The sequence below is a fragment of the Globicephala melas genome, chromosome 10 (assembly GCF_963455315.2).
Source record: "Globicephala melas chromosome 10, mGloMel1.2, whole genome shotgun sequence".
Classification (NCBI taxonomy): Eukaryota; Metazoa; Chordata; class Mammalia; order Artiodactyla; family Delphinidae; genus Globicephala; species Globicephala melas.
The window spans coordinates 100,478,402-100,505,273 of NC_083323.1; the positions used below are offsets into that span (position 1 = coordinate 100,478,402).

General features: G+C 38.3%; 1 protein-coding gene across 28 annotated transcripts in view; it reads left to right on the top strand.

The window, feature by feature from the left end:
- Window positions 1-26,872, top strand: part of ERC1 (ELKS/RAB6-interacting/CAST family member 1) — a 394,021-nt gene that overhangs the window by 131,112 nt on the left and 236,037 nt on the right. For all 28 annotated transcript variants that reach the window (XR_009565564.1, XM_030834798.2, XM_030834806.2 and 25 more), the window contains 4 exons: window positions 16,796-16,933; window positions 18,194-18,334; window positions 19,279-19,419; window positions 25,380-25,573. Coding sequence is in view for 27 of the 28 variants with exons in the window: in XM_030834798.2 (XP_030690658.1) it covers window positions 16,796-16,933; window positions 18,194-18,334; window positions 19,279-19,419; window positions 25,380-25,573 (614 nt within the window). In the remaining variant the exon portion in view is untranslated. The remainder of the gene's footprint in view (window positions 1-16,795; window positions 16,934-18,193; window positions 18,335-19,278; window positions 19,420-25,379; window positions 25,574-26,872) is intronic.

Consider the following 26,872-nt stretch of genomic DNA (forward strand, 5'->3'; position numbering starts at 1 on the left):
AAAAGCACCTTGGAACCCATGAAGTGTTATATACCATGCATATATTAATAGGTGTTAATATTGTTTATTCTTATTACATTTTACTTTGCTAAATTCAGCCAATGATTCTAATCTTTGAGAATCTTTTGAAACTTGATTTATTTAGTCTGTTTATCTCCTTCAGTTTTATGCCTTCAACCCTTATGAATATATTCTTTTTTTTAAAAAAAGTAAATTTATTTATTTATTTTTGGCTGTGTTGGGTCTCTGTTGCTGCGTGTGGGCTTTCTCTAGTTGCGGCTAGCGGGGGCTACTCTTTGTTGCTGTGCACAGGCTTCTCATTGCAGTGGCTTCTCTTGTTGTGGAGCACGGGCTCTAGGTGCACGGGCTTCAGTAGTTGTGGCGTGCGGGCTTTAGTAGTTGCAGCATGCGGGCTCAGTAGTTGTGGCTCGCAGGCTGTAGAGCGCGGGCTCAGTAGTTGTGGCTCACGGGCTCTAGAGCGCAGGCTCAGTAGTTGTGGCGCACAGGCTTAGTTGCTCCGCGGCATGTGGGATCTTCCCGGACCAGGGCTCAAACCCGTGTCCCCTGCATTAGCAGGTGGATTCTTAACCACTGCGCCACCAGGGATGCCCATGAATATATTCTTTATGCATCCATGTAGGTGATAAAATGTTGCATAGGCCCAGAAAAGACTTTTGTGGTATATTGTAAGAAAACTCTATCAGATTGATATGTTTATCCAAACAATTCTTAGACCTCCTTTTGTTGTCTGTAGGAATTTTTTTTTTTTTTTTTTTTTTTGGTAATCCCAGTTTGTTGGCAGGTCTAATTTATTTTTTATTTTTAAAAAATTTTTATTTTATATTGGAGTATAGTTGATTTACAATGTTGTGTTAGTTTCAGGTGTACAGCGAAGTGATTCAGTTATACATTTACATGTAACTATTCTTTTTCAAGTTCTTTTCCCATTTCGGTTATTACAGAATCTCGAGCAGTTCCCTGTGCTACACAGTACAGTTCCTTTGTAAATCCATTTTCTCCTCTGTTCTTCATCCAGAAGAAATCTGTCTTGAAAATCTGAGTCCATTGGACTCATTGTCGTTCTGTGTAATTCCTTCTTGGAGTGATGTGAGCCACTTGATCATGTGCACGTTGGCCTAGCTTTCTAAGCAGTGTGTCTGTTTGTATACACTGGAATCGTCGTGGCTTCTCTCCTTTCCCCCTTTACTGAGTACATTTATAGTTTCACCGTCACTTTATGTTCCTGTGGGCGTCCCAGTCTTCCCAGGCGTCCTCAGCTGTCTCATTCATGCAGTCAACATTGCCTTCTGCTGTGCACCTGGCACTGTGCTAAGTACACAGACAGGATCGTTTCTGCTCTCAGAGTCTCAGGGTTGTAGCAGTTAAAGAAGTTAACATACAAATGGTGTACAGTGGGCACAAAGCAAGACATTCCAGATTCGACCTTGTGTGAAAGGAGTCTAAGAGAGGTCTTAGCAGTCGAGTCTTGAAAGGTGTGTGAAAGTTTGCTAGACAGATGGGGAAGGGGTAAGACGTCCCAAGCTGAGAGAGCGGTGTGAATGAAAAAGGGGAATAGTGTCCTTTCCAGAGGGTCACACCCTGGAATTTCACCTCTGGACTTCATACATTTGTAATATGGATTCCTAAAAATTTCTGGTAGAGCTCTGTCTCTCACTGCCTTTTCTTTCTTACTATGATCTCTCATATTACCTGGTCTCTGGGAAAATTATTCCCATTTCTTACATAATGAGAAGGTTTTCAGAGAATGTACTCATCTTTATTGTCCTATTAGTTTATTTAGGAAACTAATAAATAGAATTCAATATTTCTTTCCCCTGGCCCTGAAGATTTTCCATCGGAAACTTTAGAAATTTACCTGCGGTGGTATACTGAAGTATAACCTTACAGGTGGAACTTGAGATTTTCCTGGAGACATGTCTTTTTATTTTTTAATTAATTAATTAAATTTACTTTTGGCTGCATCAGGTCTTAGGTGCAGCATGCGGGATCTTCATTGAGGCACGCAGGGTCTTTCGTTGCAGCGCGTGGGCTTCTCTGTAGTTGTAGCGGCAGGTTTTCTCTTCTCTAGCTGTGGTGTGCAGGCTCCAGGGCGCATGGGCTCTGTAGTTGTGGTGCGCAGGTTCCAGAGCTCGTGGGCTCTATAGTTTGTGGCACGCGGGCTCAGCAGTTGTGGTGCATGGGCTTAGTTGCCCCTGCGGCATGTGGGATCTTAGTTCCCTGACCAGGGATCGACCCAGCATCCCCTGCATTGTAAGGCGGATTCTTTACCACTGGACCACGGGGGAAGTCCCTAGAGACAGGTCTTAATTCTATGCAACACTTAACCTACTTTGCTTCTTCTTTTTTTTTAAATTTATTTATTTTTGGCTGCGTTGGGTCTTCATTGCTACGTGCAGGCTTTCTCTAGTTGCAGCGAGCGGGGACTACTGTTCATTGCGGTACGCGGGCTTCTCATTGCAGTGGCTTCTCTCGTTGCGGAGCATGGGCTCTAGGCTCGTGGGCTTCAGTAGTTGTGGCATGCAGGCTCAGTAGTTGTGGTGCATGGGCTTATTTGCTCCACGGCACGTGGGATCTTCCTGGGGCTTGAACCCTTGTCCTCTGCATTGGCAGGCGGATTCTTAACCACTACACCACCAGGGAGGTCCCTATTTTGCTTCTTGATTTAGACACTTATTCCATAAGGAAGAGCAGATGGTAACTCTGCTTTCATCCTTTCCTTGTTCTTGGCATCTGCATTCTCTATCATTTTTCTCACAAATAATACTTATAATTGTAAATTTAAGTAATATTTAACTATTTTAGTATTTAAGGAGAATACCAGGAAACAATGTATTACTTTGGCATATTAAATATGCATTAAAAGTCCTTGTTTTCTGAAAATAGTAGCAGCTTTGATAATGGCTGGATTGTGAATCACATACTCTGGACCGATTTTGGCTCTGACTGGGCCACCGCTGCCTGCCCATAGCCTTCCAGCTTTCTAGGTAGTATACGTATTTGTACGCACAGGGGTAGCCCTGTGCTCAGAGAATGAAATGAGACAATAGCAGATGGCCAAGCATGCAGTACAATGGGATTAGCAGTGGCCTCTCCTTTCCCGGGCTCTCCCCTATGGTTTAAAGTAGTTTTGTGTTACAGTAAATTTCTTATCTTTATAATAAATCACTGACCTGGAAAATGTAATTGAGCATTTGAATCTGAGCAGCATTCAAAATCTGTGTTAAAATTGTACAGCTTCTTGCTTGATTGATTATAAATGGTAATGTAGCTTGGAGTTTAATTTGCTGACGCAGACGTTATCATCTTCCCCTTCTATGCCTCTGTAACTTCTCTTTATTTCACCTTGCCTGCATCTCCAGTTTCCTAGGTTTTGGTATTTAGAGTTTAGATTTATCAGTAGCAGAAGCTAACTGATAATTGAATTGGGAAGTTTTCCCTTTTTGTGGTCCTGGATTGGTTCTTTAAGTCTCCTGTTACTTTGTTTTCCGTAGGAAGTCAGAAAGAGTAGCTTCTTTATATACTCTATTTGTTTGCTGTAGAGTCTTGACTTAAGGACATGTTCATTTCTTCACTTTTTCCATATCATAAAATGGAAAGAATATATTTTATCATTGAAAACAATATTTACTAATTTATTCTGAGAAAATTAATATTTTAAAAATTGTGCTTTTATTTTTAATAAGGATTAATTGTAATGTTCTCTAAATATTATTTTTAAATCACAAGCCAGCTGCTAATGAAGCTAAGTTGAAAGAAGAGCAGGTCAGGCCCTAATTGGATTTTAAGTTGGAAACTTAATATACTTAGGCATTAGAATTGTCCCTTTTCTTTCTTTCTTTATTATTTTTTAATAGAACTCAGTTTAATTAAAAATTTTTGTCCTCAGTGGAAAATATGTATAGCTAAATTCTTGAAATATTTTATTGAAAAAACAATGCATAGTAAATGAAGTCTGATTGATGATAACATTTCTGCTGGGGAATATGCTCCATGTGGATTTACTTTGCTTCATATAACTTTTTTCCCCTCACTTTTTCAAGTAAACCTTAAGGAGGGTAGATAGTTGAACTTGCAAAGTCTGATTTAACTTCCATTTGTCAGTAGATAACTGTTTTTAACTGATTCTGGTCTTATACAAGTGACATCTTACAATGATTGAAGAATTATTCCCTAAAAAAGGGAGGATCTTAGTTCACTTTGTTACAAAATATCTTTTCATTATATATCTTTTCATATTATGTTCCTCCTCACCATCTCTCCTCTTCCAGAACACCCCTCTCCAAAAAATAAAAACAATAAAAGAAAACACAACATGCCTCATCCCTATCTTCTGATAATCTAGAAACAATACACTTTCGATATCAGTGATTAAAACAGAAAGAGCAATAGCATTGTAAAGATAGACAGGGGGAGGAAGACCTCTCGCTGCATGATAAACTGTTACTGAAGCTTAGTGGAGTAAACAGGCATTTTATTTGTGAATCAGGAATTCAGGAAGGGCTCTCTTCCATAGTTTGTCCCTGATTTGTTTGGTGACAGCTGGGGGTGTCTGCAGCTGAGTGACCCACTACCAGGATGGTTGCTTCATTTGCCTACATCCTGCCTGGGTATTCCTTGGCCTCTGGCTACGTGTCTACGTGGCCAGTTAAGGGTTACGCTAGGAGTTGGTTTGGAAGCAGCAGGGGATTCCTTTTGTCTGTACTCTTCTGGTCCCAGTAGTCACAGGACCTAACTTGATTTGGTGGCGGGAGCGTCAAGAAAAATACTCCACGTCTTACTGGAGGAGTGGCAAAGCCACTTACAGAAGAGCCGTAAAGTCGGAGACATTGTTGCGGCCGTCTGTGCAAAATATCTGCTCCAGTTGAATAAAAATGTTGGATAAAGGATTGAGAATATGAGGGCGAGATTTTGTTTGTGCGGTATGGTAATAAAGCTCTCACTTTCTTTTCTGTTGTCGTATGACTTTTTTGTGTATTTCCATGTTCTGCTCAGTGTTTTTTTGTTTGTTTGTTTTTTTGCTCAGTGTTTTAATCTCTTATTCATAGGACGTCTACTATCATCCATTGCTGTCAACAGAAGTCACTTCAAACCAGAAGGAATTCTAAACAGTTTTAAATTGTTTTACCCAGTTGAGGCATTATCACTGGGTATGAAAATAATTGATAGGAAAAGGGTACAGAGGAATAAGGTGTGCAGAAAGGGCAGGCTGACAGCAGAAGGTGAATTAATGCTATGTATTTAATTTGGAGATCATCATAGGTGAGCAGCACAACTGTCTAGATGAAAACTTTTGCGTATGAGTGATCTAACGTGGAAGAGACGCCATCTAGATGTGCGTCAGACTATGTGCATGGATGACACAGTGATTGCAAGAGAATTTTTAAGTCCATTAAGAACAGAGAAACTTGACTAAACTGTTATCTGTATTTGTGTTATTTGGGGAATAACGCCAGATAAATCTCAGTACTAGAGTAGTTTCACGCTTCGTTGATGGATATTGGGAACCTTGACTTTTTTTTTTTTCTATTTTCTTATTCTGTCACAGAAACTATGCTTTTTAAAGATTGACACTTCAAATGAATAGATTACAGTTTCATTCCATTTATATCAGTGTTTCTTAACTGGGACGGGAGGGACAGTTTTGTCTCAAAAGGGGCATTGTACAAGATCTAGAAACATTTTTTGGTTGTAAAAACCCCTGGGTGGAGGGGGGGAGGGGGGAACCTTGACTTTTAAAGCTAGCACCGTGGGATTAATTGGATTGATGCTTTTTTTCCTCCCTAATTGAGATATAATTCACATACTGTAAACTTTACCAATTTAAACTATATAATTCAGTTGTTTTTGGTATATTTACAAGGTTGTGCAACCATCACTTTTGTCCAGTTCCAGAACATTTTCATGACCCTAAAAAGAAACCCATACCTGTCACAACCCCTACCTGTGTCTGCAACCACTACCTACTTTTTGTTTTTATCAATTTGCCTATTCTAGATATAAATGTAATCATATAATATGTAGCTTTTTATGTCTTGCTTCTTTAACTTAATGTTTTCAAGGTTTATTATGTTGTAGCAAGTGTCAGTACTTTACTCCTTTTTATGGCTGAATAATATTCCATTGTAATGAATATAGCACATTTTTTTTATCCATTCATCAGTTTCTGGACGTTTGGGTGGTTTCCACTTGAATAATGATTGTGTTACATCTATGTACAAGTTTTTGTATGAACATATGTTTTTCATTTCTCTGGAGTTTATATCTTGGAATGGAATTGACGTTAACTTTACCTGTAACTTTTTGAGGAACCACCAAACTGTTTCTAAAGCGGCTGAACCGTTTTACGTTTCTGCCAACACTAGTTATTTTTCTTTTTCAAATAGCCATTCTAATGGGTGTGCAGTGGTATGTTGTTGTGGTTTTGACTTGTATTTCCATAATGACTAATGATGTTGAATGTCTTTTCATGTAATTGCTGGCCATCTGTGTATCTTCTTTGGAGAAATGTCTATTCAGATCCTTTGCCCATTTTTAAATTGAGTTATTTGTCTTTTTATTGTTGAGTTCTAGAAAGTCTCTATTTGGGAGATTCCGTCCATACCAGATAAGTGATTTGCAAATATTTCTCCCATTCTCTGGGTTATCTCTTCACTGTCTTGATAGCATCCTTTGATGCACAAAAGTTTTAAATTTGATGAAGTCCAGTTTATCTGTTTTTTCCTTAGTTGCTTATGTTTTTGACATCATATCTAAGAAACCATTGCCTAATTGAAGGTCACAAAGATTTCCTCCTGTGTTTTCTTCTAAGAGTTTTATAGTTTTAGCTTTTACATTTAGGTCTTTGGTCCATTCCTAGTTAATTTTTGTATATGGTGTAAGGTAGGGATCCAACTTCATTATTTTGCATGTGGATATCCATTTGTCCCAGCACCATTTGTTGAAAGACTGTTCTTTTTCCACTGAATGGTCTTGGGACCATTGCTAAAAATCAGTTGTACATAGACACACATGTTCATTTCTGAACTTTAAGTTCTGTTCCATCAATTTATGTGTCTGTCTTGGTTACTGTAGCTTTGTAATAGGCTTTGATATTGGACACTGTGAATCCTCTACCTTTGTTCCTTTTCAAGATCGTTTTGGCTTTTGGGAGTCCAAAAAAAGAAGTAAGCGCCCCCAACATCAGGTCTTTCAGTTGATCAACACAGGATGTCTTTTAACTTATTTAGGTTGTTTTTAGTTTCTTTCATTGATGTTTTGTAGTTTTCAGTTTACAAGCCTTGCACTTCTTTAAATTTATTCCTAAATATGTTATTATTTTTGATGCTGTTGTAAATGGAATTTTCTTTACTTCATTTTTAGATTATTTAGTTTTAGTGTAAAGACATACAAGTGATTTTTGTTTATTGGTCTTGGGTTTTGAAATTTGGCTAAATTGGTTTATTATCTTCAATGGTGTTTTAGTGGATTCTTTAGTGTTGTCTATGTATAAGATAATGCCATCTGCAAATAGAGGTAGCTGTACCTTTTCTTTCCAATGTGGCTGCCTTTTATTTCTTTTTCTTCCCTAATTGCCCTTCCCTAATTGTCCAGTGTAATGATGAATAGAAGTGGTGAGAGTGGACATCCTTGTCTTGTTCTTTATCTTAGGGGAAAGGTTTTCATTTGTCACCTTGAGTATGATGTTAACTGGGATTTTTACAGATGCCTTCTATCCAGTTGAGGAAGTTCCCTTCTGTTCCTAGTTTATTGAGTGTTTTTTTATCATGAAGAGGTGTTGGATTTTGTCAAATGCTTTTTCTGTAGCTATTGGGATGATCATGTGGTTTCTGTTCTTTATTAATATGGTACATTATATTGATTGATTTTTGTATGGTGGATCAACCTGGCATTCCTGGGATAAGAGTGGATGTGTTTTTAAAGAGCCTTGTATTTTTCACCTGGAGAGATGTAGAAACTTGTTCTACCACCATTATCATGGAGGCAATAGGAATGGACCTGAGAGAACATAGCCTTTGGATAAATGCTTTATTTTCAAGTGCTAGGGTATAATATAAACAAGAAGCATTCAAAGGCTTATAGTGTAATGCTTTGTACAACACAGAAATAATTTTGACTCTTATTAAAACATCATTTCTTTGGACTTTTAAGTAGCTTCATGAATAATTTGAGGATTTATGTAATGTGTCCATTTTCTGTTGATCGTATGCCATATTAATATTCTCAGAGTCTTGCAAGCTCTAGTTTGGAGTGCCCTGACTTCTGTTTTGACTGAAAACATATTTTAAACTTGAAAAATAGTAATTAACAAGTCATATGGAAGGGTCATCCTTTTGGGACAAAGGTTGTTCTTAGTAGTCTCTCAGGAGACCGTGTAGTAGGAACTTGTCACAGTATAGATATTACATAGATAAGTATCTAGAAAGGGGCAAAGGATTTGGGAAAAAAATGCTTGATCAAAGTTTTGAAGCACAGTTAATATTTTCTTCTGCTTAAAACTGCTTATAATTTGGCATGAATTAACTTGCATTGCATTCTCACCTGTGGGAATGCCTGTTTGGATAGATGCCTAGGTGCCTGTCAACTCTAGTTGAGAAGTTGAAATAATTAACCTCCTGAAGAAGTTATTAAATCAAACTTTGATGAAGTAGCTTTTTGTGCTCTTCCTTCTCTCTGCCATACCGATGTGTACACCCTCACCAGAAAATAGCTTCCAGCATCAGACATGTATTTTGTCCTTTATCTATTTTATCTTCCTGTAATTGCCAGACCTCCTTACTTTTTTCTCCTGACACTTTTTTTTTCCTACAGGGGTTTTTCAGATTAGACAAATCATTCAAGTTGACCAAGGAGAATTTACTAAATTTAATAAGATTCTTGGGCTTCCATTGCATTTAGGTGAGGAACTGTTGTTTGGATCTATTCTCCCTGCATCCCAACCAGGCCAAACTCTTACACAGCAAATTTGGTAACACAGTATCTTTGTAAAACAGCTAAGCAAGCAATTTTAAGTGAAGTGGCTATTCGTTTTAGAAAATGTTGTGGGTATTTGAAAAGAATGCCACTAATTAATGATTTTTTACTTTTCTCCTACCCTTTTGACAATCTGATGAAAGCTGCGGGTGCTCTTCATGTAAAAATGCACATGGCTCATTTGTGTGGACTGGGATGTCAGACACACCTTAAAGGCCATCCCCGAACTCCTGCTTCAAAATGCCCACCATTGGTGAAACAATCTAGTTGCGATAGAAGGGTCTCTAGGTTTTACAAAGCCATAAAATTACGTATATGGTTCAAATATAGCATAAATTGAGGGCAATTACAATTTCATGTTAAATGTTATTTAACTAGAAAGAGCACATACATAGCTGCTGGGTATAATGGATGCTGTGATGAGTGACCCAGATCCCCCCTTGAAGGTTGAAGGATGTATTCCCCCAGGTGCTGGAAGTATCCCCTGTGGAGATTGCCTTGGCTAAAGAGACCTACCTTGTACAAGGCCACACCCCTCCCCATTGGTTTCCAGTGATTGATCCTTGTAGGGTACAAGGGCTTGAATCCATTGCCCTGACTTGGGGCAACTCTGAAAGATCATCACAGATTCAGAGCTCCCCATGGGGTTGTCTGAATCCTTTGGGACTTCATGGAAGCCCTAATTTCTCCCTCTGCACCATCATGCTCCCCCCTGCTCCACTTCCTTTCCACTGGTATTGATCCCAAGAGCACCCTCTAATTTCTTGAACAGTAAAATCTGTCTCAAGGTCTGCTTCTTGGGAAACCCAGCCTTGTCACACTAGGATTGACTTTTAGTACAAGTTAGCTTACTTCAGGCCATAAAAGTAGGCCTGGCTAAAATAAAAATTTAGTGAGATGAACTTGAATTTAGACTTAAACTATGTGAAGCATCCTATTGCTGTGTCCTTTGGACCTTGCATTTCAAATAGGTTTCGAAAGTCTTGTTTGCTCTGGTTTCGTCATCTCTCAGTCTTGCTTTGGCATTGCGGAAAACCCCCCGAGTCTCTGACAGCTTGGCTTGGTCCCACAGTATGCACCGGTGGAAGGTGTGGGTTAAATAGGAATGCTCACATGTCCCACAGAAACCCCTAGAGATTTCCCATGTTGGTAAGTGCGTATGTCAGGAGAATCTCTCTTATCATGATCCTAATCATATTTCTTGTTAAATCCTAAGATTTCGCGGATAGGAGTTAGAAAATTATTGCTTTTGTCGTTATCATTGAAATGATATATGTCCATTCTGAATATTTGAAAAATGTGGAAAAGGTATAACACGGAAAATTCTATGTAAAAATAAACTTTTCCTTCAAATTGGGATAATGTTGTACATTTTGATAACTTCTCATTTTCGTGTAATATTATATAATAAGGAAGTTGCATACCCTTAATCATCAGTATGTGAATTGCAGTGGTTGATAGAGCACATTTAATTTAGCTAGCCTTCTATTGTTATGTACTTGATTTTTCCCAACTTTGTTATTGGTAATAAGTAATACAAAGAACAGTGGTTCTTTGTGGGGGGATAGGCAGAAACTAAGCCTAGTGTTTCTGCTTTAATTAGTTACTTAAAAATACTGAGTTCTTTCATCACTAAAATGTAGTGAACTATTAGATCTAAGAGCGTTCTATCTATTGTTATTGTACAACTTCAAGGGATGCCATTTGTATAGATGTGAATTGAGGTCCTAAGTACAGTCTCATCATTGCTGCCGCTTCAAAAGCGTAGCCACTGTAGATTTATGGATCCTCTTTTTTTTTTAAGCAATTTTAGCATATGAATATCCGTCAAATTTTTATATATGCCTGCCAGATATAAAAAGAGGTATTTGAGCCATTTCCTTAATTGTCTACCAAGCAGATCTTGACTGGCAGTGACCTTTGGTCTCACCAGCTTTTGCTTCATATTATCCAGTTATTTTAATTCAAGAGGTCCCTAGTTCCATTATCTGTACCATGAGCAAGTCTATCAAGGAACTTACTTTCCCTCCCAACAATTAATAAAATCTAACCAGAGCGATGGACCCTGTATTTTCCTAAAGGTCATACCTATACTTCCTGTATAGTTCTATTTGAACAGTTTTTAAGATAAAATACAGTAGTACTCTGCTGAAGTTTATTACTTTTTAAATGTTCTTGTCTTTCCCATCATAAGAATACAGTTGTATTTTAGAATTGAAAGGAATATTAGTGGTCTTTGTCTTGTAGGTAAGTAATTAGAAGGAACAAGTAACTTGCCCTGTGGGACATAGCTAGCTATTTATTCATCGCGGTAATCCGTCCGTTACTTATGTGATGAGAGAATAGCACAATTGGGAGGGAAACTCAACCAAAGAGATAATTGGTTGTCAGCCAGAATCTTTGCTGGGCTTATTAAAGACCCTAAACAGTAATTGAGGATATAGATATGGGAGTTTTAACAACCTAAATTGTGTTTAAAACACTGCTTAGAGTTCCACATGACTTTGTTAACCCTTGTATCCTCTAATCATTGGAAACACATAACTGGACAAGTAAAATTTAGAGGCCTGTACAGTCTGGGCAAACCCTGATCATTTCGGTAAAGTATAGTTGTGCCTTGTTAGTACATTTCACAGGCCTGCAGGATGGTAGACAAACTATTGCGTAGATCAGGGGACTTAGTGAATTTTTCCTTTTTAGATTCCATTGAGTACTGTAGATCTCTTTTGCCAGCTGAGTATGACCAGTTCATCCAGCCTGTACTTTTACCACTGATACTGAGAGGTATTATTAACCAAGAAGGTAAAGGTCAGAGCCTTTCTGAGTAACTTGCTTTCCACAATACATTTGACACTGATGGCTGCTTAGAACAAGTGTTGGAGGCATCATCAAAAAATTCTTTCCTTTAAATGATGTTCCAAGTAGCTAGGCGACTGCAAGAAGTATTTTGGGATTTCTTGTCCTTAGAACTACGTCCTATAGGAAGCCCCTTCTACGTTTGCTCAGTGATTAGGGCCTCAGCAGCAGAGTAATCAGTTCCACTTGACTAGGAATAAATCACCCACGTTGAACCATGATAGTTTCTGACAACTGGCAATGCTGATAGAAAACAAAACAAAAGATGTTAAGAAATCCGTGCCAGTGTGGAGCTGGTGTGCAGATTTGATGGATCCGCGTGCAGCATGCATTCTGCATTAGTCTTCCTTTCATCAGTTTTTCTCTCTTTGTAAAATAAAAATTGTACGAGGAGAAGAAAGGCTCTATTTAATGTAATAATTATTTCTATTTTCTTTCTAGCCCAGTTAACAGAGTTATACTCTAATTAGAGAGGTTATCTTAAGGAAAAGGCCTTCTTTCTCTAAATAGTTATTTAAAAAGTGTTTCCTTCTTGAATTCTTCACTCTTAAGTTCTTCTCTATGATTTTAGGCTGTATGTGTAAACCTGATTGACCCTCCCCCTCCCTATTTATTGCCAGGGACACATATATAGAATAAACACCAATTCCTTCGATCTCTACACAATTTTACTCAGGCAGAAATTGAATACATGTTAATAGCTGCTTAATGATTTCTTCTTAATACAGATCGGTTATGCATAAAGTAGGAAGAGCCCATAGAATTATAAAATACGTCATTTTCTGCAACAATTTTTTATTTTCAATATTATTAAGTATAAGTTATTAAAGTAAAAGAAGAAAAGCTTTTTTAGCTATTGTTAAGTGCTCCTTAGTCCGTGTGTATAAATAAACTAGCCTCCTTCTACCCCTTGAAAGGCTAAACAGACTGTCCTAATACTATCATGACACTGATCCTGATATCAAGTGCCTTTGGTTCTGCCCACCAGCTTTACTGTGTTATGTTTGACTGTACACGGAAGTGCATGGAAGATGCTCCACGCTTCCATCTTTGCTTCTGTAGGGGAGAGTATTTTCATATGTGACTGTAGTAATAACATTGCGTTTATTGATAAACACTACTTAATAACGAGGAATCGTTTATGGAAAGATGCTTGAGACATCTTTGTGTGATTCTTCTTTTCTTTCTTTTTTTTCCCCCCATCATAGAACATATTATTTATAGCACAGTGATTAAGAGTACAATTCTGGAGCTAGATTGCCTAATAATTATAGTCTTGTGGTGGAGCTTCAATAGCTGTTATACATAAATTTCTGAAAACAGTGCCTGACACATACCACACTCTCTGTTAGTGTTAGTGGCCCCTCATGTCGCCACTGCCTCTGCCTCCTCCACCACCCCGATCACGAGTAATTTCTTGTTGTTTTTATCATATTGCCATTCTAGAGATTCTGTGGTTTCTGTTTCTACAAAATGGAAAGTTTTCCTCTTTTTTGGGGGTACATATTCTGAGCATATTTAAAGAAGTATTTTTCCACTTAGCATGATTCTGAAACAGTCATCTTTATCATTAATAGTCAAGTATGTGCATAACTGATCCAGTTTTTCTCTTAGCTGTTAGATTCAAAGCTTTTGTAAATAGTATATTTTAGATCCTGTGGATAATTGAACTTGGTGTAGAATGGGATTTCCACTATATATTTTATAGAAATTGCATAGTAAATACTGAAATGGTGTGATATGGGACTATTAGGGTGAACAGTTTTCACAGCCTCTATATTGGATTAGTTAAAAGAAGAGAATAATGGCAAGATTAATATGATAGCATTCATACACCCCTTGGTTAGCAACGTGTCTGAACCCAGAGAGCCTTGATCACAAAATCACGATTTTGAGTCACAACCAAAGTGAGGGTATATAAAAGGAGTTTTCAGTAGGATTCAGCTGCTGTCCATCATGATGCTGGGTAAATGGAAAGTGCTTTGTACACACCCATCCTACCGCTCACCACACAGAGCCTCTTTTGGGTTAATGCTCTTGCAGCTGGTTTGCACACATCTGCATCTACTGCAAGTCTTCCTTGCCGATAGCAGCTTGCCCAAAGGAGACAGCTCTAGTGAGCGCTGCCCTTTCTTCGCCGTGGAATGGCTATTTCTGCTCTCCAGGAATAGGCATCGTCTTCCTCCCCTCCAACTCAACAGTTTAGACAGCTGGGTAATTGGATAAGAAAGTAGCTTAGGGAGAACTTGTTAATGGGGATTTTACCTGGTTTAGCAGCTTCTGCACCTGAGTATATCAGGAAAAGTCTTTTTGTTTGTTGGTTTGTTTGTTTTTTTTTGTTTTTGCTGGCAAAGAATAATGGATCCCTTTAAGAGTTGGACTACATACAAATTATACAAGTGGAATTGTTAACAGTTAACATCTTAATTTTTTCATAGATGCTGATGATGGAGGAGAAAGAAGGGTATAATCCTTATTATGCATGTAAGGGCTGTTTGTATACTAGGTGGGCTCATAAAACAAATCTCTGTTTTCTTGTATGTAAAACTTGATTGGTTCTATGAAATTTTATTTTTTAAAAAAGGTGGTTGTACTGCTCTTTCTTGGTAAAAAAAAGTCTAATCAACAAAATGATATATTTTTTTTGTGTGTAAGGTTTATATGTCAGCAACTAAGGTGACCCACACAGCTGGTTACACATGTAAACACCAGGGCATTGGCTTCTGTATGTTATGGAGTACTCGACTTTTAAGTGGCAAAATCTCTTTAGTGGTTGTGAATTTACATAAGTATTGATCCATATGAGATTCCAATAGGAGTGTCTGATTAAACTAAAGGAAACTAATGCTTCCCATATGTGATGGTCTTTTCTCTCACAGTATGCTTTGGACTTTATTGGCATAGAAAAGACTGGAGCCAATTTCAGTGGTTCACCTGTAGGATTCTTCCTTTGTTAAAGAGTGAAAATCCAAGCCTTACAGTACTCATGGTTCCCTATTCTGAGTTCGCTGCATCTTTTCGCTTAGCTTATTTGTTCTGCTGTGGAATTCTCATGGACTGTAGAGAGGGACCTTTTTTTCTTCCCCTTGGAAGGGTCTGCTTGGAATGAAGCAGACCCTTAAAGAGCTTATGTTAAATGGATTGATGCAGGAATTATGAAGGTTGGATTTAGGTTCTTTTGTAGTTCTTTTCTTGGCAGAAGTTTATGTGTGTGCCTAAATACAGTTTATAAAAGTCCAAGCTTATGTATTATTACCGACTAATGAACCAATATTTATTATAGACCTGATGTGTGCCAGATATGAAGATACAAAGCTGGGGTAGAGGAGTAAGATCCAGTCTATTTGTGGAGATGTGTATAGAATGAGTAATAACAATATGGTTGGAGATTCATGCTATAATGTATAGATAGATGGAAGAATGGAGACAAATGTATAGATAGAGAAAAGAATGGGAGATGTGTATATGTATGATATAGATCAATACTTTGTTCATGTGTGATGGCATACAGACTGTGGCCATCTTATTGTCATGGAGGTAAGAGCAAGAAAGTCGTCCCAAAGCAGATAACATTTACGTTGCTTTTTGAAAGCCATGTGAAATAAACCAGCTAGTTCAAGAGTAGTTGATGATATAATATTCTCCTGCTTCATTTTTCTCCGTAGGACTTAGCACCATCCTACATACTATGTTCATTTCATTCATTCATTCCTTGTCTACCGTATTAGGGTTAAGCTCTTTGAGGGTAGGGATTTTTGTCTGTTTGGATTAATTCTGTATCCTCAACACCTAGAAAACTGCCTAGCACGTAGCTGAATGAAAGAATGAAGTTTGTGAGTTTTAGAATAGTTGTCTTATTTTCCTTTTGCTTATTAAGAATATCTCTCTACAGTTCCTCCATATTTTTGCTTACTGTTTTTCATTGTGTGTACGGGAGTCTCCCTAGTGATAAAATGCTGTTTCCACACTGTTTCACAAACCCATCCCCTGTTTTCCATCTCTCTTAGCTCATTTAGTTTCCAAACTCTCTTACCTGAATTGATACGATCTCCTAGCAGTTTCCATGTCTCTACGTAACTCCCCATAGATATTGAATATCTTCTCCACAGCTGTCAGAATTATCAGTCTGAAATACAGAACTGACCGGACCATTTCTTTGCTTAAAAGTCCCTAATAGTTCGCATCTGTCTAGAGTAAAATGTGTGCTCGTTAGGATGGCATGGAAGGCCATCCATAGCTTGGATTCAGCTGCATAAAGTCCCCTTCCCATCTTGTAATGAAAATGGGTCTGTTCATTTTCTTTTGTGTCACTAGTGCCTGGCATAGAATAGAGAATTCACCAATAGTTTTTCGAGTAAATGAATGCGTACTAGTGTATATAAAGGAATGAATAACTATAATAATAAATTTCATTGAAAATGCTTGCTGTTCAAATAAAAGATGATATAAAAACCTAACTTGAACACTAGCATTTAAGAACAGTTTTTCCTTTTTACAGCTGATTTGTTTTTCTTAGCGTACAGCTGTTCAATTTGCTGTCCTCCCTCAGCATTTTTTAAAGGAATCTCTCTGGGCATTTGCACTGTTGGTTTGGAAGTAATCCAGTTTCTCATGGCTTTCCTCTCTGTAGGTCTTAAGACCCTTTATCCCCATCCCTATATGTTGGGTCTTTTCTCCCTAGCTACTTCCCTTATTTCTTTATAGAGATTTATGACTCTGCATGTATGACCATACCCATGTGTATGTCTTTTCTTTCTTCTGGCTATAAATTCTCAGTTTAAAGCTTTGCATGAAGTTCTAAGACCCTTAGGGTTAAATTATTTCTACAGAGCACACACTGACAACCCTGATCTACCTGTTTCCAGCTTAAAATGATTTTTATTGTGACTGTTTGTATTTCTCTTAATTTCCTTTTTTCCCCCCCCTTAAATGTGTGTACACAACTCAGATTGAAAATCTCCAAGAGCAACTTAGAGATAAGGAAAAGCAGATGAGCAGCTTGAAGGAGCGAGTCAGATCCTTGCAGGCTGACACCACCAACACTGACACCGCCTTGACTACCTTGGAGGAGGCCCTTGCCGAGAAGGTGGGTGACTGGCCCAGACTCCTCACAGACACATTGCTTCTGCTTTCCCATTAATCTGAAAGTCACTTTAGTGATGAGACTTGATAGAGAAGACAGAAGAAGTCGCGTTGGCAAAAGGGAAAAGAGCTGCCTGTACTGTTGCTGACGTACCCAGTGTAAGGGAAAGAAGATGCGTTTTGTTGTTGCCAATTTAAGCATCTGTTGCTAGGCAGGATGGATTCCGTACTGGAGGGCAGTGGCTGAAGTTTCTAAAGAATCAGCCATGTGCTCCCTGTTTACTATCTTCTTTTTATGTGTATGGTCAGCTAGAATTCAGTGATGTGGGAATGTCAGACACTGACCATCAGGAGGCAACATTAGTTCTCTTTTACTGTGCTGCATTGGGATCTAATATATTCGTGGGTTTTAGTTATTAATACAGTGTACTTGGTGTTTTTCTAGTCGTGGCCTTGCCACTTCATTTTGCCTTCATGAGCAAACCTAGTTTTTTTCAGGAATGGTTGACTAAATAAGAAGTGGCCCAACATGACAAGTGTTAATGTCTTGGAGGAGGTTTAAGGACTCTTGGTGGGGCATTTTAATTGGATTGTTCTTCTTATTATTTTTTCTTTAGGGAATAGGGTTACTGTTCCTTAAGCCTCTTGAACTCAGAATGTTTCAGGCTTCCTGCCCAGGGATCAAGGCTTGATCCCCAAATATATTCAGAAATAATACCCATAAATATACTTAAATTGCTTCAACTTTCAAACTTCCTGAGTATCTGTTGACAGAAGTTTTAATGGTTTCTCTTTTCTTTATCCTTCTTTATGCTTTAAGCTCAACAAATCGTAATCTCTCCAACCTCCTCCTTTTTGCTGTGTGAGTTGTGAGTTGTTTCCATTGCTTTGTAGGCAACATGTGAATTATATATAGAAAAGAAATATTTGCTACTTATTGTCCTTAGGGTATATGTATAAGTTTTTTGTTGCTTGGGATTTGAATAAATGAGATTATTCCAAAAGAATACTCTAGGGACATCTAATACTAATTAAGGTTATAGGAAAAGAAACCTAGGGGAATCAAAAGAACAAAACCAGATGTATGTTAGGGCAAGATAGGTTGGAAGGTTGAATTCTTTAAAAGGTAAATTATTAACAACCTTTCACTGTCTTTTGAATGGAGGATGGAAGTGTGAAATTTTATCAGCTAGAAGCTGAATTGCAGTCATATGATAGAAGTATGAAAGGAATTTTCTCATGTATTGATGTGCTCTCTTATCAGGAGCGGACAATCGAACGCTTAAAGGACCAGCGGGACCGAGATGAGCGAGAAAAGCAGGAGGAAATTGATAACTACAAAAAAGATCTTAAAGACCTGAAAGAAAAAGTCAGCCTACTGCAAGGCGACCTCTCAGAGAAAGAGGTCAAGATCACCAAAATGGAATTATTTGGTTTGCTTAGCCAGTGCATTATGTGTATATGTTGTTGGTGTTTACAGAATGCATATAAAAAAACGATCTGTTGGAAAATTTAAAGAATCTTCTTGTAGCAGGGATTATTTCAGGAAGCTTTGCAGAGATATAGTAGATTGAATCATTTATTTCCTAAGTCTTACCTCTTACCTCTTCCACCTGTTATGAGTTGGCTTCTTACTTGTTAATGACATTTTACAGATCCTAAAATAACAGTATTTCTCCAGTTACATTTGGAGAAATATTGTGCTCATGGTGAGGAAGCTGATAGACGAACGGAATATGAACAAGGAGGACAGTCTATTTACATCAGCTCTTAACGATCACCTCAACATTGGCAGAGAAATCTTAAATGATTGTTGACCAATTAGGTGACTTAATATACTTTGATTTTGCTTTTGAAGAACCTTGTTGATGTCACCTAAATAGCAAAAATGCCTAATGCCTTGTGATCAGATAATCATGAGCTTTAGGGGCATTCTCAGGGTTTTCTTTCTAATATCTTTAGGAAAATTTATGGGAATTTAAGTTTCTAATAGAATGTTTCTTCCAAAATTAGAAGAGAAGAAAAAAGTCAGTGTAGCTACTAAGGTTGACTGCCTACATTCACAAAGCTTGACCTACTTCCATTTATTTTGTGGGAATGGATATGTACTGGTAGAGCTCTTTAAATCACTATTCAGTGAGTATTTCTTGGGAGTTCATTTTGTTTTAGTTAGGACTTGAAAGCCAGAGCTAATGTTTTTGTTCTGTATTTCATGTTCTTGAAATGGAAATATGTCAGTATATGCTAATGGAAAGAAACTACAAACCACCAGGAAAATAAATTTAAGAATTTAAATCTCCATTTCGTTAATAAATAGTATTTATTCTAGATGTATGTTGCTTCTTTCAGGCTTCACTCTTGGATCTGAAAGAGCATGCTTCTTCCCTGGCTTCCGCAGGACTGAAAAAGGACTCACGGCTTAAGACACTAGAAATTGCTTTGGAGCAGAAGAAGGAAGAGTGTCTGAAGATGGACTCGCAGTTGAAAAAGGTTAAAGAAAACTTTTCCAATTTCTTGCTTTGCTTTATTTATTTATTTAAAGTTTCTGCTTTAAAACAAAGTGAATCAGCTATACATATACATATATCCCCATATCCCCTCCCTCTTGCATCTTCCTCCCACCCTCCCTATCCCACCCCTCTAGGGGGTCACAAAAAACCGAGCTGATCTCCCTGTGCTGTGCCGCTGCTTCCCACTAGCTATCTATTTTACATTTGGTAGTGTGTATATGTCCATGCCACTCTCTCACTTTGTCCCAGCTTACCCTTCCCCACCCCCCGTGTCCTCAAGCCCATTCTCTACATCTGCGTCTTTATTCCTGTCTTGCCCCTAGGTTCTTCATAACCTTTTTTTTGTTTTTTTTTTTAGATTCCATATATATGTGTTAGCATACGGTATTTGTTTTTCTCTTTCTGACTTACTTCACTCTGTATGACAGACTCTAGGTCCATCCACCTCACTACAAATAACTCAATTTCATTTCTTTTTATGGCTGAGTAATATTCCACTGTATATATGAGCCACATCTTCTTCATCCATTCATCTGTCGATGGACACTTAGGTTGCTTCCATGTCCTGGCTATTGTAAATAGTGCTGCAGTGAACATTGTGGTACATGACTCTTTTCTGAATTATGGTTTTCTCAGGGTATATGCCCAGTAGTGGGATGGCTGGGTCATATGGTAGTTCTATTTGTAGTTTTTTAAAGAACCTCCATACTGTTCTCCATAGTGGCTGTACCAGTTCCCATTGCCACCAGCAGTGCAAGAGGGTTCCCTTTTCTCCACACCCTCTGCAGCATTTATTGTTTGTAGAGTTTTTGATGATGGCCCTTCTGACCGGTGTGACGTGACACCTCATCGTAGTTTGGATTTGCATTTCTCGAATGATTAGTGGTGTTGAGCATCCTTTCATGTGTTTGTTGACCATCTGTATGTCTTCTTTGGAGAAATGTCTGTTTAGGTCTTCTGCCCATTTTTGGGTTGGGTTGTTTGTTTTTTTTGATATTGAGCTGCATGAGCTGCTTGTATATTTTGGAGATTAATCCTTTGTCAGTTGCTTCATTTGCAAATATTTTCTCCCATTCTGAGGGTTGTCTTTTCGTCTTTTTTATGGTTTCCCTTGCTGTGCAAAAGCTTCTAAGTTTCTAGGTCCCATTTGTTTATTTTTGTTTTTATTTCCATTTCTCTAGCAGGTGGGTCAAAAAGGATCTTGCTGTGATTTATGTCATAGAGTGTTCTGCCTATGTTTTCCTCTAAGAGTTTGATCGTTTCTGGCCTTACATTTAGGTCTTTAACCCATTTTGAGTTTATTTTTGTATATGGTGTTAAGGAGTGTTCTGATTTCATTCTTTTACATGTACCTGTCCAGTTTTCCCAGCACCACTTATCGAAGAGGCTGTGTTTTCTCCACTGTATTCTTGCCTCCTTTGTCAAGAATAAGGTGACCATATGTGCGTGGGTTTATCTCTGGGCTTTTTATCCTTTTCCATTGATCTGTATTTCTGTTTTTGTGCCAGTACCATACTGTCTTGATTACTGTTCCTTCTTTGCTTTAAATAACAGCATAGTAGAAAACTCTATAGTGTCCATATGGAATAACTTACCAGTGGAGTAATAATCTCCTAAAATTCAAAATACCATTTATCCCTTGATTAATTCTCTTGGCGTTCTTGTCCGATTTTACTCTACTCCTGAGAGTCCCCGAACTCTTAGAAAATTGGCAATTCAGAGTAAGATTAAAATATGCAACTCCTTTATAGATGAAATGTAAGACAACAATGTAAAAATCTCAGTTATCTGATATTTTTCTTCTACTAGCATTAGGCTTCCTGGAAAGAGCTAATTTAACAGTGATAGTCACCATACCAGTGAAGATTAGAATTTGGTGCAGGTGTTTACTATCCACTTCATTGATTTATTCCTCTCTAATCTTTACATGGCAGTTGGTAGTTTTCAAAGCACTTTCATGCTTATTATCTCTGAGTTACCAACTCTGATTAACTGGGTCCAGTTCATGTGGTTACTGATGAAAAGGGGGCCCAGCCTAGTCTTGAGACTTGGTGCTGTTCTTTTTCCATACATTGGGTGTGTTCAGCATGAACACCTCGTGATGAATCATTATTTAGGGTATGCCAGAAATGAAGTCGTATTCTTAAGCTAAGGAAAGGAAGAAAATCCAGTAGCTTAAAGTTACTTTTGAATAAGTAGGAAAATACTTTTTTTGAGATTAACTAATTCAGATTTGGTAATTGACTTTTTTCCCCCGCACTAAATAAGTGGAAGTAATTTTCTATTTAATACTGGAATATTGAAGATAAGACGTTAGATGTATTTAGGATTATGAAACTGAGCAGTAACTGTCAAGAGTAATAAATGTTATTCACTAATATTCCAAACTCACCTATTTATGACAATCCCACATTTTCTCTGTTTATTTTATTTTTAAATTTTTTTTTGTGGTACGCGGGCCTCTCACTGTTGTGGCCTCTCCCGTGGTGGAGCACAGGCTTTGGACGCGCAGGCCCAGCGGCCACGGCTCACGGGCCCAGACGCTCTGCGGCATGTGGAATCTTCCCGGACCAGGGCACGAACCCGTGTCCCCTGCATAGGCAGGCAGACTCTCAACCACTGCGCCACCAGGGAAGCCCCTCTTTGTTTATTTTTAATCTCCTTGTTATCATGATACTTCTATAGCTGGTCATTTTTATGATCTCTTAAACTTTATGTTTAGGTTCATGAGAAAAAATCAAGTTACCTTTGGGTAGAGGACTTGGTGGCTTCCCCCTACTCTGATTTATTACTTGTTTTTCTACTAATTGCCATTTTACTTTTCGTATTTTCCCTTCTTTCATTCTGGAAGACTGTAACTTTTCATTTTAATTAATTAGTGATGTTTTCCTATTATACTGCTCCCACAATGCCCTCCTCCAACCTAAATATACGTTGCTCTAGAGTTTGCAATATACATTTTCACTCTTTTCTTTTTCCTCAGCTTTTTCAATGCCAGAAATTGTATATATTTAAGGTGTGCAACATGATGCTTTAATCTGTGTATGCATTGTGAAATGGTTACCACAATCAAGCTAATTAACACATTCATCAACCTTAAATAGTTACCTTCTTTCCTGTGTGTGGTGAGAACACTTTTTAAAAATTGTAGTATAATTGACATATAACATTTTATTAGTTTCTGGTGTACAACGTAACAACTCAATATTTGTATATATTGCAAAATCATCACCACAGTAAATCTATTGAACATCCATCAATATACATAGTTATAATTTTTTTTCTTGTGATGAGAACTTTTTTTTTTTTTTTTTGTGGTATGCGGGCCTCTCACTGCTGTGGCCTCTCCCGTTGCGGAGCACAGGCTCCAGACTCACAGGCTCAGCGGCCATGGCTCACGGGCCCAGCCGCTCCGCGGTGTGTGGGATCCTCCCGGACCGGGGCAGGAACCCGTGTCCCCTGCATCGGCAGGCGGACTCTCAACCACTGCGCCACAGGGAAGCCCGTGAGAACTTTTAAGATTTATTCTCTTAGCAACTTTCACATGTGCAGCACGTATTTATAGTCACCATGCTGTACATCACATCCCCAGGACTTACTGTTTTGTAACTGGAAATGTGTACCTTCTGGTCACCTTCACCCATGTCGTCCACCTCTGACTCCCCACTTCTGGCAGGCTACTGGTCTTTTCTCCGTATCTCTGAGCTTGGTCTTTTTGTTTTTGTTTTAGATTCCATATATAAGTGCAATCATAATGATATTTATCTACTCTGTCTGACTTCTCTCACTTAGCATGTTCTCAGGTTCATCCATATTGCGGCAAATGAAAAGACTTTCCCCCTTTTTATGGCTGAGTAATATTCCTGTGTGTGTATACATACATACATATGTACATACCACATTTTCGTATCCATTCATCCACTGATGGACACTTAGGTTGTTGACAACACTTCTTAAGTTGTATTAGCAAATTTCAAGTATGCAACACAGCATTGTTAACTAGAGTCAATATCCTATATGTTAGATCCCCAGGACTTATTCATCTTATAACTGAAAGTTTGTGCACTTTGACCAACATCTTCCCATTTCCCCCACCCCCAGCCCCTGGCAACCACCCTTCTATGCTCTGCTTTTATGAGTTCACCGTTTTTAGATTCTACATTATAAGCAAGATCTTACAGGTTTTTAATATGTGGCATTTCCTTCTCATTCCTCCTTGGAGTGTCCATTTCTCTGCTTACATTGCGTCTCTATTCTTGGGTGTTGTCTCCTTTTCCCCTTAGTGCCTTTAACTATTTTTTTAAAATATTTTATTTATTTATTTATTTGGCTGAGTTGGGTCTTACTTGTGGCGCGCGGGATCTTCATTGTGTTGCGTGGGCTCTCTAGTTGTGGCGCATGGGCTCCAGAGCACATGGGCTCTGTTGTTTGTGGTATGCAGGCTCTCTAGCTGAGGCGCGGAGGCTCAGTAGTTGCGGTGCACGGGCTTAGTTGCCCTGTGGCATGTGGGATCTTAGTTCCCTGACCAGGGATCAAACCCGTGTCCCCTGCACTGGAAGGCGGATTCTTAACCACTGGACCATCAGGGAAGTCCTGTGCCTTTAGCTATTTATCGTAGTTACTTTAAATTCCCTGTCTGATAATTCCAACATCTGTGTCAAATATATGAGTCTTATTTTTTACTAGCAGGGGCTAGAGTGGGAGAAATGCCCTTTCCCTAGGTGGGATAAAGCTCTGTTAAAATTTTTACTCCTGAGGGTCTGTCTTTGGATACAGTATGCTTTGGGCATATTTCACAGTTGTTACTCTTCCCCTCCTGCAGCCAGAACCACAAGGGGATTTTTGTTGGCTCTTCACTGTGAGACCCTGGTGTGGTTCCTGGATTAAAGCGCATGAAAGTATGGGCCCCCCTAAAACCGCCGGCCCTGGGACTTTTCTCACTCGTTTGCTTGTACGTCCACACTCAGCCCCCAGCAGTTCCTTAAAATTACCACTTAAGTGTTTCTGCTCACAGCTTCTGCTCCAGGTGAGCAGATCTCAGCTTCAGCTCTGTGGGTTTGCCAGTGTCTCTTGATGTTGGAGGGGTAATTTTTCCTGTGACCTCAGTTCTCTGATAGGTCCTAGAAAAGTCATTGATTTTCTGTTTTTCAACTTTTTCTTGTAAGAATGGTAGTGATGACTTCTGAGTTTTTTACGTGTTGGAACTGAAGTTACAGTAGTTTCCCGTATGGAACAGGCCTACTCATTCTTGTTTTATGAAGGTATTTGTATGAATTTTGCTGTTTAGAATAAAATCTAAAATAATAATAGAATAAAAACAATGTATTAATTATATTTGGGAATCAGCTTTAGTTTTATTCATTAACACGTAACTGTTTATGGAATCAATAAGTTACCTATGCCCAGGAATTTGAAAGTAGATCACAGAGATCTTAATTAACAATATACCTGTCTTATACAGCTTTTTTAGTTCTGCTAGATGTTGAATGAATTTGACTATTTTATCATGTCTGTCTCTAAAGCAGGGCAGTGAAATAAGTCAGACAGAGAAAGACAGATACTGTATGATCTCACTTATATGTGGAATGTAAAAACCAAAAACCAACCAAACACTGAACTCATAGATAGAGACCAGATTGGTAGTTGTCAGAAATGGAGGGCTGTGTGTGTGTGTGTGTGTGTGTGTGTGTGTGTGTGTTCGTATGATGGGTGGAGGTGGTCAAAAGGTACAAACTTCCAGTTATTAAAAAAAAAAGTAACTGTGTAGTGATATTTTGTCTATGTAATATTTAAGCAGAGAAGAACCTTATAAATTGAAGACTAGCTATTAGATGTTTGATAATACCCTGTTGAAATTGGAGTATAGGTGGCTTTTGGGGACATGGTTTGCCCACTGCCACTGTACGTATATCTGATAGAATGTGGACATTTTCTTTGTAGGCACACGAGGCAGCACTGGAAGCCAGAGCCAGTCCAGAGATGAGTGATCGAATACAGCAATTAGAGAGAGAGATTGCCAGGTACAAAGATGACTCTAGCAAGGCCCAGGCAGAAGTTGACCGCCTCTTGGAAATCTTGAAGGAGGTGGAAAATGAGAAGAATGACAAAGATAAGAAGATTGCTGAGTTGGAAAGGTAAGGAAAGGGAAGCTGAAGAGGCACTCTCTATGTTAGAAAGGTTGAAGGATGGTTTTAAAACTATGTACTTTTCAGGACATATTTTTCCAATATATCTGCCTCTCTGAATTGACTTTATTACCTACCTTTTATTCTAAGTCAGTGTAACTTCATTGTTGCAGTCTCTGAACGGCAACACAGAGTGGGAATAGACTGGGAAAGCTATGGACTTCAGCATCATTGATTGGAAAGAGAAAGTATTCATTGATTAAGAAATTAAAGTTTTCTACTGGTTAATCAAGAGAGTGCAGATAGCCACTTGCTCTCTAATTATTTATTTATCTGTTTAAGGAACAAATGAACCTCAAGTTCAAGGAGTTAACATTTTTAATTGGTTTAGACCTTTTATGTTGAGCTGTTGCTCTTTTGGGCTGTGAATTTTTAGACTCTGTATTGTGGAGAAGCAAGCTATTACATTGGTACATAGGTCAAATTTAGAAGGAGGGACATTTTGAGGACAATTTAGGAGACTTGGATGTGATTTTTTTTTTGATCTCTGACTTTGACTTCTTCAAAATGAGCTTTGTTTAAACAGAACCAGCCAGATAGCTCTCTTGGAATTTTCTTTGCCTTTTTTTCTTGTTAGGGTATTTTGTACTAAAGATAAAGCGTATGCCTCTTGGCCTCTTTCTTTACACCATGTATTTAACATAAATTCACAAGTGCATAGAAATAGTTCTTCAAGTAGAACTGCATTAATCACTGTATTCTGAACAGTCAGAGAGACTGGCAGTGACAGAACGAAGTCATTAATCCGTGTGACTCCTTTGAGCCTGATTCATAGAAGTATTTTATTTTCATACTCTTGAATGTTGGGAGGTAGTAGAATACTTTCATAAGTTGTTTACTAAGTTTTAAATTTTTAGGATATTGGTAGACTTGATATTTTCCCCTAGAAGTAATTTTTTCCTCTTGTTCTGTAACCATAGAATTTTGATTTTCAAAAAACGAAAAGGATAAAGTCCAACGCTCACAATTCTTCTTCACTAAGTTGAAAGTATGAATAAATGAGCTGATCACCTACTCATTTGTTTCCTCTTATTTTGGTATTAACTCTATTCATGTTTTCTGGTCTGGTTCTGGATAAGATGGGTGGATAAAGTTCTTTAAATCAGAATTAACAAGTTATCAGAGTCTCAAGATTAGATTATGTATGGTTTTTGTACGTCTTCCCTGTTTGCACTGCATCTTTAACCCCCGCACACGTGTGTATGCACACACACACACACACACACACACACACTCTCTCTCTCCTTA